General features: G+C 39.8%; 1 protein-coding gene across 5 annotated transcripts in view; it reads left to right on the top strand.

Annotated features, from left to right (window-relative positions):
• TEC (tec protein tyrosine kinase) overlaps window positions 1-14508 on the top strand; it is a 125297-nt gene that overhangs the window by 89979 nt on the left and 20810 nt on the right. For all 5 annotated transcript variants that reach the window (XM_072620704.1, XM_072620702.1, XM_072620700.1 and 2 more), the window contains 5 exons: window positions 1100-1272; window positions 2068-2133; window positions 11136-11190; window positions 13096-13175; window positions 14323-14456. In XM_072620704.1, coding sequence (XP_072476805.1) covers window positions 1100-1272; window positions 2068-2133; window positions 11136-11190; window positions 13096-13175; window positions 14323-14456 — 508 coding nt within the window. The remainder of the gene's footprint in view (window positions 1-1099; window positions 1273-2067; window positions 2134-11135; window positions 11191-13095; window positions 13176-14322; window positions 14457-14508) is intronic.

Here is a 14508-nt window from a genome sequence, read left to right as displayed (position 1 = left end):
CAGTGAGAAAGGATAGTTCAAGGGCATATGTAGAAAGGGGTTGACCTTAGTAAAGAAAAGGTCTTTGTTGGAGTCATTGTTAAAGACTGGGGGAAAGGAGAAGGAAGTTAGGAGATGAGAATGAGTGAAGAAGGAAGTCATCAAATAGCATCAGGTTTTTCAGCAAAGCAGCAAGATCGTCAGCTGACGCTTCAGCTGGGAAGCATCAAGAGGGAAGAGGTAGCTGCTGTAGAGGATGAGATAAGGAGTAAGATAGATGATTAAAATTGGGTAAGCATATTCTCTTTATCAGTATTACAGCTGTTTCCTCAGAATCATTGTTTCATGAAAGGAGAGCTATCAGTGAGCAAACATGTGACCATCTCTTCTCCTTGATAATAATATTTTAAAACCATAATTCAGGATTTTTTCAGCCTTTATTCTGCTTGACCTTTCTGGATGCATTTGGTATTGTTTTCTTCCTGTTTTCTGGGTATCTCTTCTCCCATGGCTACAGAGACACCATTTTCCCTTGGTTCTACTGCCTGTCTAACTGCTCCTCCATTTCCACGGCTTCTTGTCCTCTTCTTTACTGGATAAGGTATGTGTTCCCCAAAGTTCTGTTCTCAGCCATCTTGTTGACTCTTTTTTACATCTTGTCTCTTGGCAGTCTCATTTATTCTCGTGACCGAGTTCAGCCATCAACTCTATGCATGTTTCTCCCCAATCTGTATTTCCAGCCTTGCCTCTTTCTAATTTCAAAACCCATGTCTTAAGTTGTCAACAGGTCATCGCTATGCAGGTGTCTTACTGATACCTTCAACTCTTCTCAAACTATCCTTGTCTTCCCATCTGCTTCTGACTTCGCTCTTTCTGTGAAATGGTGCCATTATGCAGCTTCTCTCTCCTTTCTGAAACCTTGGTGTTCTCTTTAATTACCAAGCTCCAACCTGGGATGATATACATCCTGATAAAATTAGGCAAAACTCATGTTTCTACTTACAAATCTGGACCATTTAATATTTCAAGGTCTAATGATGCAAGGAATTAGCTAGTCAAAACTTTGTGCTTGCCTTGGGCAGAAGAGATTTTTATCTCCTTTTTTTTCTTTTTTTTAAAGCGAAGACCTCCTCCTCCTCTTCCACCTGAAGAAGATAAGAATGAAGAAATAGTTGTAGCAATGTATGATTTCCAAGCAACAGAAACACATGATCTCAGACTAGAGAGAGGCCAAGAATATATTATACTGGAAAAAAATGATGTTCATTGGTGGAGAGCAAGAGATAAGTATGGGTAAATGAACTTTCTTTCTAACATGTTCTTTTGAAGGAATATTGTATGAAAAATGGACAGAATGTGTCCCTAAAGTAATGAGATATTTTTGAAGTCACATGTTACTTCAGTTATATATTTATATAGATATATTTATGGTGTGGTTATGTTGTCAGTTAATTGTGCCTTTCTATAAGAATACTTTTACTTAGGTATCTGCCTCATTCATCCTTTTAAAGAAGTGTGATCTGTAATTTCTTTTCCTAAGGGAAGAGTGAGGGAAGAGGAAGGGAAAGGAAATAAGCATTTGTATATAGCACTTGTGTTGTAGGAACTCCGCTAAGTGCTTTCAAATATTAAGGGAGAATTTAAGCTTAGATTTTTCACATTAAACTCCCCTCATTCCCTTTAATTTCATTATTTAATCTTTTCTTATTAATTTAAAATCAAGCTTGAAACTAGTGAGAAGTTAAACTAATGAGAACTTATAAAATACAATTTAGACTTCCTAAGAAAATGAGAAAGGTTGAGTTACATGAACAGATTTGATCTGGAGGGCACTAGGGTTCTTTCCCACAAACTCTGCCTCAATGATACTCTCCCTACTTATATTCTGAACTGCTGTGTATGTGAAAAGAGCCCCTCTGCCTGGTCCAAGCCATTCACTGCTGCTTAGCATCTAGCTTTCCAGCAGGTCATTACCAGCCTCCCAACTCAGTGATGCTTAGGGCTCCTCCTGAATTATGCTAGTGGGAATTGGGGTGTCAGAGGAGAGAATTTTTCCCCTGCCTATTAATACCCAATGTTTATTTCTAGGAGTGAAGGATACATTCCAAGCAACTATGTTACAGGGAAGAAATTGAGCAACTTAGATCAATATGAGTAAGTAAATATTTTCATGCCCAAGAAAAATAGATCATCTCCCTCTCTGTTTCTCTTTCTTTCTCTCTTTATATTTCTCCCTCTTTTCTCTTTGTCCCTCTCCCTCCCTCCTTCCCCCCTCTCTCTACCTTTCCCATTTTTTTCTCCCTCTCCCTCTCTCCTCCCATTCTCTCTTCCTCTTCTTTTTCCTCTCTCCCTCTGCCTTTCCCACTTTCTCCCTCCCTCCTTCCCCCCTCTCTCTACCTTTCCCATTTTTTCTCCCTCTCCCTCTCTCCTCCCATTCTCTCTTCCTCTTCTTCTTCCTCTCTCCCTCTGCCTTTCCCACTTTCTCCCTCCTCCTCTCTCTTCCTCTCTCTCTTTTTCTCCCTCTCCCTCACCCCCACCATCTCTCCTTCCCTCCCTCAAGGCATTGTTGTGTGTAATTACATACACATAGGCATACAGTGGGGTCAATCGAAAACAGTTCTAGGAAAAGAAATCCAAAAGTTATGCTATAACTGGTTATGTAGTATAGTCTTTTCTTCCATTATTGGAGTACCTATGTTGCACAAAGTAGCCTGTTTTCAGTGTAATATACATGTGGGTTCAGACTGCAGTCCCATTGGCCACTCTATAACTGTCTGCTGAAGTTTCACTCATTCATTTTATGAGTTTTTATATCCTCTTCACAGTTATTCCTGTCTCTACCATCTAGTAACATTTTTTAAAATGAAAAATAAAACTGAACCAAGGTGGTAGAATACTTTATTACAGAGCCAAGTGGAGTCACTGCTGTGTTGTAGTAAGTACAGGGAGAGTAAGAACTAAACTGTCATAATTGTAGAAGACAGCAAGAGCTGGAATTTTGAAATGGTGTGACCCAGAGACCTGGGTAATGATTCTGGACACTAGGAGGAACATGGAGACATAGAGGTCATAGACTTCGTGAATCTTGGTAAGCCATTTCACTTTTCTGAACAGTGGTCTCCTCATTGGTAAAATGGAGGAGGCAAGAGAATAGGTGAATTCAAAGGTTCCTTTCAGTTCTAAAATCCTGTTCTCCTGAAGGGGTAGACTCCCTACATAGAGAGGCCTAAATGTCTTCGTGCAATTTTAAACTTTAAGCTTGACAACCTGTATTAACAATGAGGCAGTAGGAAGAATCTTGGACCACTGAAGTGTTGGTGCTTGGAATCTAAAAGTCAACATGGTGCTATAGAAAATGTGCTATTGGGAGTCAGATGATTTAAGTTCAAATTCTACCTTTGCCCTTTAACTATTTGTGTGTTGAGTCATCTTTCAGTCATGTTCATCTCTTTGTGACCCAATTTGGGGTTTTCTTGGCAAAGAGTAGTTTGCCATTTCCTTCTCCAGCTCATCTTAAAAATGAGGAAACTGAGACAAACAAGGTTAAGAGTCACCTGGGGTCACACAGCTAGGAAGTTTCTGAGGCCAGATTTGAATTCAGGAAGATGAGTCTTCTTTTTTTTTTTTTTGTAATTTAACTTTTAACATTTATTTTCACAAAATTTTGGGGTACAAATTTTCTCCCCTTTTATCCCCTCCCCCCCCCAAACCCAAGTATTCTAATTGCTCCTGTGACCAATCTGCTCTCTCTTCTATCCTCCCTCTCTGCCCTTGTCTCCGTCTTCTCTTTTGTCCTGTAGGGCCAGATAGCTTTCTTTACCCCTTGACCTGTATTTCTTATTTCCTAGTGGTAAGAACATTACAGTTGATCCTAACACTTTGAGTTCCAACTTCTTTAGCTCCCTCCCTCTCCACCCCTTCCCTTTGGAAGACAAGCAATTCAATATAGGCCAAATCTATGTAGTTTTGCAAATGATTTCCATACTAGTTGTGTTGTATAGGACTAACTATATTTCCCTCCATCCTATCCTGTCCCCCATTACTTCTATTCTCTTATGATCCTGTCCCTCCCCATGAGTGTCGACCTCAGATTGCATTCTCCTCCCCATGCCCTCCCCTCTATACTCCCCCCCACCCTGCTTGTGCCCTTGTCCCCCACTCTTCTGTATTGTGAGATAGGTTTTCCTATCAAAATGAGTGTGCATTTTATTCTTTCCTTTAGTGGAATGTGATGAGAGTAGACCTCATGTTTTTCTCTCACCTCCCCTCTTTATCCCTCCACTAATAAGTCTTTTGCTTGCCTCTTTTATGAGAGATAATTTGCCCCATTCAATTTCTCCCTTTCTCCTCCCAGTATTTCTCTCTCATTATGTGTATGTGTTTGTGTATCATGTTCTGATTTGTTATACGATTTCTTTCATTTATCTTAGTCTGACTACATAGCATGACTATAGTGAAAATATACTCAATAGGAAAGTATATGTAGAATCTATACAGAACTGTATGCAGTCGTGGGGAGGGAGGGGGGGAGTGGGGGGTAGGTCGGGGGGATAAAATCACAATTATATGGCAGTGATTGTTCAACATTAAAAAAAAAAAAAGGTTTCCCCCTCCATTTCTAAATCTCTCTTTTCAGTAGCATGTTTAATTAAGAAATATTGAACTGAAATAAAATTTAAAAAGCAAAAAAATATATATATATATATTTCTCTCTCACTGCTTGATTTCATTTTTTTTTTTAAGATATGATCCCATCCTCTTCAATTCACTCTGTGCACTCTGTCTCTATGTATGTGTGCGTGTGTGCATGTGTGTGTGTGTACTCCCACCCAGTACCCAGATACTGAAATGTTTCAAGAGTTACAAATATTGTCTTTCCATGTAGGAATGTAAACAGTTCAACTTTAGTAAGTCCCTTATGACTTCTCTTTGCTGTTCACCTTTTCATGGTTCTCTTCATTCTTGTGTTTGAAAGTCAAATTTTCTTTTCAGCTCTGGTCTTTTCATCAAGAAAATTTGAAAATCCTCTATTTCATTGAAAGACCATTTTTTCTCCTGAAGTATTATACTCAGTTTTGCTGGGTAGGTGATTCTTGGTTTTAGTCCTAGTTCCTTTGACTTCTGGAATATCCTATTCCATTCCCTTCGATCCCTTAATGTAGAGGGTGCTAGATCTTGTGTTATCCTGATTGTATTTCCACAATACTTGAATTGTTTCTTTCTAGCTGCTTGCAATATTTTCTCTTTCACCTGGGAATTCTGGAATTTGGCCACTATGTTCCTAGGAGTTTCTCTTTTTGTATCTCTTTCATGCGGTGTTCTGTGGATTCCTTGAATATTTATTTTGCCCTCTGGTTCTAGAATCTCAGGGCAGTTTTCCTTGATAATTTCATGGAAGATGATGTCTAGGCTCTTCTTTTGATCATGGTTTTCAGGTAGTCCCAGAATTTTTACATTGTCTCTCCTGAATCTATTTTCCAGGTCAGTTGTTTTTCCAATAAGATATTTCACATTATCTTCCATTTTTCCAATCTTCTCGCTATGTTCTGTGATATCTGTCTTTCTCACAAAGTCCTTAGCGTCCATCTGTGCCATTCTAGTTTTGAAAGAACTATTTTGTTCAGTGAGCTTTTGAATCTCCTTTTCCATTTGGCTAATTCTGCTTTTGAAAGCATTCTTCTCCTCATTGGCTTTTTGAACCTCTTTTGCCAATTGAGTTAGGCTAGTTTTCAAGGTGTTAATTTCTTCAACATTTTTTTGGGTCTCCTTTAGCAGGGAGCTGATCTGCTTTTCATGCTTCTCTTTCATCCCTCTCATTTCTCTTCCCAGTTTTTCCTCCACCTCTCTAACTTGATTTTCAAAATTCTTTTTGAGCTCTTCCATGGCCTGAGCCCATTGGGTGGGCTGGGACACAGAATCCTTGATTTCTGTGTGTTTGCCTGATGGTAAGCATTGTTCTTCCTCATCAGAAAGGAAGGGAGGAAATGTCTGTTCTCCAAGAAAGTAGCCTTCAATAGTTTTATTTCTTTTCCCTTTTCTGGGCTTTCTCCCCAGCCAGTGACTTGACCTCTGAATATTCTCCTCATACCCACCTCGCCTCCTGGTCCTCCCAGCCAGCGTTTGGGGACTGAGATTCAAATGCTGCTTCCCGCCTTAGGGCTTTTGGTGGGGGCAGGGCTGCTATTCAGTGTGAGAATTAAGTTCAGATGGTCAGGTCAGGGCAGGGCTACCTCTCAGGCTCAGTTCCCTCAGGGGGTTTATGCACAGACCTTCCACAATGGATCCAGGCTCCTGCCCGCTTAGGGAGCCCCTGTCTGCAGCCGCCTCTCAGTTTCTACCTCCTGGGGGGGGCCGAATCATGGGGGTACCCCACTCCCCTCTCGACCTGCCAAAGAGACTCTCTCACCGACCCCCGTCACCTGTGGGTGGAGGGACTTGTGCGGCTGCTGGAGATCCCGTCCCTGAAGCCTGCTCGGGTCTGTACCTCTCGGAGCCGCGGCCGCCGCAGGTCTGGGCTGGGCTCCGCGTCTGCAGCACGATGGACCTTTTGCGAGAGGTTTGCAGGTCCCTCTGTGGGTGGAGGGACCCGCGTGGCCGCTGGAGATCCCATCCCCGTAGCCCGCTCGGATCTTTTCCTCACGGTGTCACGGCCGCTGCACAGCTGCCCTCTGCTCCCAGTCCTGGCGCCCAGTCCGCAGCGCGAAGGACCCCCCGCGAGAGGTTTGCAGGTCTCTCCGGAACAGAAATCTCCCTCGCTCCAATATTCCATGGCCTCTGGGTGCAGAATTCACCGTGAGTTGGTCCCCTCTAGCCATTCTGTGGGTTGTGGGTTCGGAGCTATGTGTATGTGCGTCTTTCTACTCCGCCATCTTGGCTCCGCCCCCAATGAGTCTTCTTGACTCCAGGCCTAGCCCTCTACGTATTATTGGCACCATCCAGCTGTCGTAATTATTTGTGTAATCCTGGGCAAGTTAGTCTCTCTAGTAGTTAACCTCAAGTTTTCTTGACTTTACATTGAGAGTTGGATGAATTCAGGGGTCTCTTCTACTCTAAATTTATGATCCTAAGGTCATCTGACTGTCCATCAGAATATAGGAACTTGATTTGTTTGAGGCCCCTCCCTTGTGGCTCATTTAGTTCCAGGCAAGAATTGTAGATGCTAGTTAGCAGTCTATTGTCATGACTCAATACATTTATGTAGGCAAAAATTGAGCATTTGATGATATTTTACATCCTCTACATCTACACATGACTCAGTGAGTTGCTTCTCTGTAGAACTTGGTGCCAGGAACCATTCTGTGGCCATCCAGAAAGTGGAGATGTCATTCATTCATTCACAGCATTTGAATCCAAATGAGAAGTTGAAGGATCAAAGGTTAACCTTGGGCCTGGCAGGAAGAGAGCTCTTCTCTGCTGCTTGGTACCCTGTCACATCATGTTGTTCTTGAAGGGAATCTTACTTGGAAGGTCAAACAGCCACCTTATCCACTAGCTCTGTTCCCTGGTCTCTGGGTCTCACCTATTCTGCTTCCAATTTACCCAGGACTAAGAATAACCCATTCTCTGACCATCTGATGGACAGGAGCCATATTGCTTTTAGTCTGGAGTTTGGAAGAAGTAGAGTAGATCTAGGGATTGCTATTCACTTCCATCTGGTGGTCTCTGAGGGTCTGTCCATCCAGGGCCCAGCTAGCGAAGTCAAGGGCCAGAGGAAGGAAGTCACACTGAGGGGATGCTACAATATCTTTCTTGTATCTGCCTCTTAGAATCTTTATCTTCCCTCATGATTCAGGGCAGGTGTCCCTTCCATGTGCTAAACCTCTCCTGACCTTCCCCCCATCAGCTGTTACTGTCCTTTTTCTCCAATAACTTTTACTTTCTCCTTGTTCCCATTCTGCCCCAAAGTACAGTGTGACCCTGAGGCAAGGTTTAGTTTTTTCTTTTTATCTCTATCTCCAGTGTTTTTCGTGCTCCCTTGCAATTCCTCATATCGAGGATGTGGAGTTGGAGAGTCCTCCAGTCCAGTTCTTCCCCTCCCCCCATCCCCTTGTTCTACAAAGGAAGGAAACAGAGGCCTAGAGAGATTAAGTGTTTTGTCCTAGGTTGAGACCACTGGGTCATGCTTATTTAAATGATTAACATTTATTAATAGAACTGAATATGAATTGAGTTGGGCAGGGTTGTCATCACAAGATATACGGGCAGTGAGAGAATGGGGTAAGAGGAAGGTACCCCAAGCAAAAAGAGGGTTAGGACTTAGAGTGTGAAAGGGTCATTTCATGGGCAAAGTCAACCCTGGGCAAAGTTTATCTTTGGCTGTCTTCTACTTCCCTTTTGTGTCCCTTGCTTTTCCTATGCCATCTCTATTCCCCTTACAGTGTATAATGTCTTTATGTTGCCCCTTCTGCCCCCCCCCCCCCAGCCACCTAACACAGTGCCTGACCATTGCATGCATTTGTTTAGAACAGGATTAGAAAGATTTTTAGCCTTTTTTACACAATGCACTCCTTTGACAGCCTGGTGAAACTTATGGATCTCTTTTCAGAATAAGTTTTTAAATGCACAAAATAAAATACATAAGATTATAAAAGAAGCTAATTATATTTAAGTGGAGTTATCAAAATTGAACAAAAACCAGGTTTCATGGACACTAATCCTGAATTAGATTGACTGGAATTGAAACCCCAGCCAGGTGATCCCTCACATGACTTCTTCCCTAGGGTAGGTCCCGTGCCTTGAAACCTTTCTTCATTTTTCCCCTTCTCCAAACAAAAAAAGAAAAAGGAAAACTCAAATCTCCTGAGTCCTTGTTAGATGATTAAGTAATCTGGTAATCGAATTCACTTTAAGCTGTTTATGCTGGTTTACACAGTGGCAGATTCATATCATCTCGAAAGGTACAAGTGTCCACAGGTGGTGCTCACAGTTGCAGTTTTAGAGAAGGCATATTACAGGAATACTCAGGATTATCAGAAGCCCACATCAGCTATGCGTTCATCTTGGAAACCAGTATTCTGAACTTTGAGGTACGCTGTAGGCTGTGCCAGCTGGGTGGTGCTGGATGTTGCTGGGGCAGTGATTCACAACTGAGGAACCTATTGGTTGTTCTCCTTCTTTCTCTCTCTCCCTTCAGTGAGATTTCTGTACTCTGAAGGAGAATATGGGGGAGCATTCTAGTTTGTAAGTGAGGATGCAAAGGCTCTCCTATATAGTCAGTCTTGAACTTCAGAGGGAGGAACTTTCCAGAAAGAGAGTAAGAACTTAGGGCATGTAGTACATGTGTGCCTCACCATGTCTCAGAGCTTGGTATAGGTCTCTACTGTCTGGGTGACAGGTAATAGCTTGCCATAATATCCAGGCGTATTTGTATTTTAATAGGAAATTTCTGAAATTTTAACCCAAAAGAAAGGAATTCCCAAAGGAATGAATCTTTAATGGTAGAATTTCAGGCAGGATGGTAAGTGAGATAGTTGGAGAATGGATTTACTTTTAGCATCACTATTCATAACATCACAATATGTAAACGACTTTAAACCTAGGATACGTACATCTGGCACTAAGAGGGATATATGTGGATATCCTGGGACATACGTGACCCTTCTTCCCTTGATGATGTATAAAGGAGGGGTTGTCAAGAAGAGAGGATTTTGGCAGAGCTTGGAGATTTGGCACAGAGGTTATTTCAGCAAGCAGAGGGTTGTCCTTCCATGGATCGCTTGGCATGGCTCAAGGTCTCTGACTCCTGCTTCCGAGGTAGCAAAACCCACCTCCTTCCCTGGGATAGGGTTAGTCCCAAACTTCTGTGACTTCAGAGGGATCTTCAGGGCTTAGAAAGATACATGACAACAACCAGGAAGCTAGAAGAGTACCCGTGGTCTGCAGGGAGTTGGCTTCATAATTGGGATGCCTAACTTTTTTCTTCTGGATTTGGGTATTATTACGATGTTACTATAATTATAATTGTCATCATCATTATCATTATTATTCCAAACACCCATCTAAGTAGTCTGCACATCCAGTGCACAAAGAAGAGCAAAAGACAAATCTGGCATGTGTTTCTGTTAACGATTTATTAGTCCATATTAACTTTAGAGAGTCGGGGTGGTATAATAGTAGAGAGAGAACTGTCTTTGAAGACAGGAAGGTCTGGCTTCAAGTCCTGCCTCTGACGTGTTGTAGTTACGAGGCCCTTGACGTGTCATTTGATCTCTTGTGGCCCCAGGCTCTAGGACTATAAATTAGAGACAAGGTGCTAATCCCTATTCTAATGAAATCATGGGTCTGGACCAATACTAATGGTAGTAATTTTAACAAGGTAGTAACAGAATCCTTTTAATGTCTTTGTTCCTTTCTAAACTTCTTTTCTGTGTATTACTTGTGTGGGGTTTTTTTTCCTATTTTTATTATTTCCACAGTTGTAGTCTATTTTTCTTTTATTTCTGTTTTCTTAACCCTGTGTTACTTCAGATAAGTCTTATAGGCTCTATGCTGTCTTCTAAACTCACCATTTGGAAAATAAGTATTTGAGAAGAAACTTTAGGTATTTTGCTGGAGCTTTTCCTTTAGTGATATGGGAAGTAACGGAAGAGCTGGAATGATTCGGAGAAGTGACAGGGGCCGAGGGGAGGAGGGGAGTGACCCAGCAGCCAGTATGATGAATGTGAAGACAGCAGCCAGTCTCACATGGACCAAGTAGAATTTTTGTAGCCCAGTGATTTGTGACAAATATTTGCAAGGTGGTTGGTATTAATGAAAGTGATGAATTAAAATGATAGGAACTTTATAATCACTATAAAAACTACAGACTCTTCCCAGGTAGCTTCTGGTCTAAGTGCTCTTTGTTTCTGTGGTCTTAGGGCTCTGGTACTGTGGGAGGGCTGTAGGCAAGAGGTTGGGAAGGGGTGAAAGGGAAAGGTTATGGAGTAGATTGATCTGAATGAGAGTCATTTGGCTGTACCCTCGAGAAATCCTTACCTCCAAAAACATTTTTTTAAATCACTTCCTTTCTTGAATAATGAGAGACATTTAGTCCTGTCTAGTATTACAGTATCTAGAGTCACAGTACCTAAAATGAGGTTCCCAGCATGGGATGGAGTATATTTGATTAGGCCTTTAAAATTGTGAATTTTAAACCTTTTCATTTCTCTTTTTTGCAGATGGTATTGTCGAAATATGAATAGGAGTAAGGCAGAGCAGCTCCTTAAAAGTGAAGTAAGTGATTGTGTTATTTTGGTACCAAAATAGTTACTGTTTTTACCATAGACATGAGAGAGATAGATACTGATGTTCACTGTTCATTCTATTTCTTTCTTGCTCTTTATTGCTACACACAGTTCAGTGTTGAACTGAGTCATCTTTTTCTCCCTTCTTGGAACTGTAATCTTTTTTTTTTTAAATAAGTGATTTACATTAATAGTATGTGGTGCCATTTTTATACTTGTGATAATTAGTGAGGTGAAAAAAGTTTCATTTTTTATAAATATATATAGATATATAGATATAGATATAGATGTCTTAAGGATAAATCTGCTAGTTATCCTGATGCTCTTAAATTAAATGAGGTAGCATAGCAAATTAAAAAGAGTCAGGGAGACAGGTTCGTTTTCATTAAACCAGCTCTGAAAAAATTTCATAGATATATTTAATATAGTTATAAGAATATTATAAATATATTTATATGAAATATTATTGCATCATAACGAAGTATTTTATTATAGTTTTATTGATTATAAACATTTATACATAAAATATTTTTATATATAAAAGTTTATATACAAAAATGTTTTTCAGAACTGGTTAGTAGAAAAGAATCTATACCTCCCTGACTTTTTAATTTGTTATGCTATCTCATTTAATTTAAGAGCATTAGGATAAGTAGCAGCTTTATCCTTTAAAACATGTGTATGTGTATGTATAAAAGCTAGACTTAGAATATATTGCTTAGCCCTTCTAGACTTCAATTTTTAGCACCTGAGAACTGAGGGTGTTAGACCTGACTGTGTTTATATAGTCTAACTATAGCACAAATTAAATAACTAATATGACACAAACTAAATAATAGCTATTGATGGATTGTGAATGTGGGGTTTTGCCCTTAAAAATAGGAAAGTTTGGAAGAAGGATAGATTTTGAGGGACGTCCTGGTAAAGCTGGACAGAAGGTAGTTGATGTTGCAGGACTGGATTTTAGGAGAGAGCCTGGGACTAGCTAGATTCGGGAATCATTTGCATAGAACTTATTAAAGCTCTTATAGCTGAGATCACCAAAGGAGTCAAGGTATGATTAGGGCTTCACCTGGGGAATACGAGATTGTCATATTATCTTTAACTGTGAATAAGTAAGAATGAAATCTGCCTGTTTGTCAATATTCTGTGGACTTTTGCATTTGAAACGTAGTCTTAATTTCTAGAAGTGGATTTTTATTGGGAGACAAGTTGTTTTGGGGCACGGGTTATGCCTTTTGCTCTTAATACTTGAGTTATACTTTTTTGCTTTTTGGCTAGGAATCCACTGGGGAATTTCACTTCACTTATTCAGGCAGATTATCCTGATGTCCGTGGTTTTTATTTTAAGTGTTCTAGAACACTGGCTTACTGTGCCCCTTTTTCCCCATATGTGGAAATAATGTTGCTAACCATTTGCTTTCCTGAAAATTGAGGAATGTCCTTTTTTCTTAAAGAGAGGAACTTGGAACATTGCCATATGAGCACAAAGTCATATTGAATTAAGATCCAAAGATGTAATTAAAAGAGAGAATATAGGAAGTGAAAATGAAATATTACAGAAGAAATTTTTTATGAGTTCCTTGTATACTCAGATAGGACTTAAAGAAAATAAGAACAGGTTTGATTTCATGGGAATTTCCAGTTGTGAGAAATGTAATGGCAGTTTCTGTAAATGTTTTGTGACCTCTCCTAGGTTTGATATGGAGAACAACAGGAAGAGGAAGTAGGGAGAGATGGAATAGGCCTGGGAGGAAGTGGTATTAAAAGATAAGCAGGTCCAGTGTAAAATACTGGGACTGAAAAAAATGCCAAGATATTTGATCTATTTCATTTTTTATGGCATGAATTATAATTTATGGCACATAAAACATGCTTTGTGTTTGAATTTTAGGATAAAGAAGGTGGTTTCATAGTGAGGGACTCCAGCCAACCAGGCCTGTACACAGTCTCCCTTTATACCAAATTTGGAGGGTAAGTCATTCAACCTTTATCTAGAGATTATTTGAATTTCTTTTGTTGACTACTAGAGTCACAAAATTCAGATATACCTTTTATATAAATATTTTTAAAATCTAGTTTTTTGGCGCTAATATGAGTCCTATGTGGATTCATAATTTCAGTAATTTATTCCTGTAGCTCTCATGTCTCCATGAAGGCTTTTTTACTAGTTTTAATGGCCATCATGTCATTACTCCTATTAAGTTACTGTTTACCAGTAAACTGCATTCTTTTGCATGTGAATTGCTGTCTAGTTGTGCCTCCACATCCTGTACTTAGGTAGTTGATTCTTTGAACCCAAGTATAGGACTTTGTATTTATTACAGTTAAAATTCATTTTATAAAATTATGTTAATCTTTATAGCCTTTCAAAGTATCTTTGGATCCCAATTCTCTCTTTCAGTGGGTTAGCTAGATATCCTAATTCCATGTCATTTACAAATTGGATAAACTTGCCATATATGCCCTAATCCATGTACTTGATTTTAAAAAGTGCAGAACAGAGAATCTCTGAATATTTCACTGGAGAACCTCCTCCAGATTGACAGTGATCCCTTAATCAATACTTTTTCGGTCTAGATAGTCATCTTGTTTCAGATTCAGCTAGCACTATCCAGCTGATCTTTTCTCTGTATTTTGCACGAGGATATTGTGAGAGACTTTGTCAGATGCCTCATTCTAATCCAGATATGGACTATCCAGGGCATTCCCTTGATCTACCAGTCTGTTTTTCAAAAATACAAAAAAATGAGATTAATTTGACATGGCCTGCTCCTAAGAAGCCCATCTTAAGTCTTAGTGACTGCTTCTTGTATTCTCCATTTACACATGTTCTGGATATCAGGCAGTCATGTGAAAGGTGCATTTAATACATTATGCACTTTCCAGGAAACAGATCAGGATACATCTAAAGGACATTTTGAAGGACTCTCAGCATGCATACACATTATAGCGAGATAATATTTTATTTGTAATTATTCCAAGTCCTTGTCCAAGCCCAAGAGCCAAATCTTCTTTTAGATGTACATTGATCTTTTTCATGAACTGCTTCAAGAATAAGTTATAAAATTTGTAAGTCAGTACTGGTAAAGATGAATTCTTTTTAAAAATTTTATTTTAGGGAAGGTTCATCAGGATTTAGACACTACCATATAAAGGAAACAACCACATCTCCAAAGAAGTACTATCTAGCAGAAAAACATGCATTTAATTCGATTCCTGAAATTATTGAATACCATAAGCACAATGCAGCAGGTAAAGTTTTCTGACTTTTTTAAAAAATGTGTTTCATTTAATATAATTAATG

This window comes from Notamacropus eugenii, chromosome 6 (genome assembly GCF_028372415.1).
Source record: "Notamacropus eugenii isolate mMacEug1 chromosome 6, mMacEug1.pri_v2, whole genome shotgun sequence".
Lineage (NCBI taxonomy): Eukaryota > Metazoa > Chordata > Mammalia > Diprotodontia > Macropodidae > Notamacropus > Notamacropus eugenii.
The sequence above is the reverse complement of the archived record's forward strand: the minus strand, read 5'-3'. Positions and strand labels throughout refer to the sequence as shown.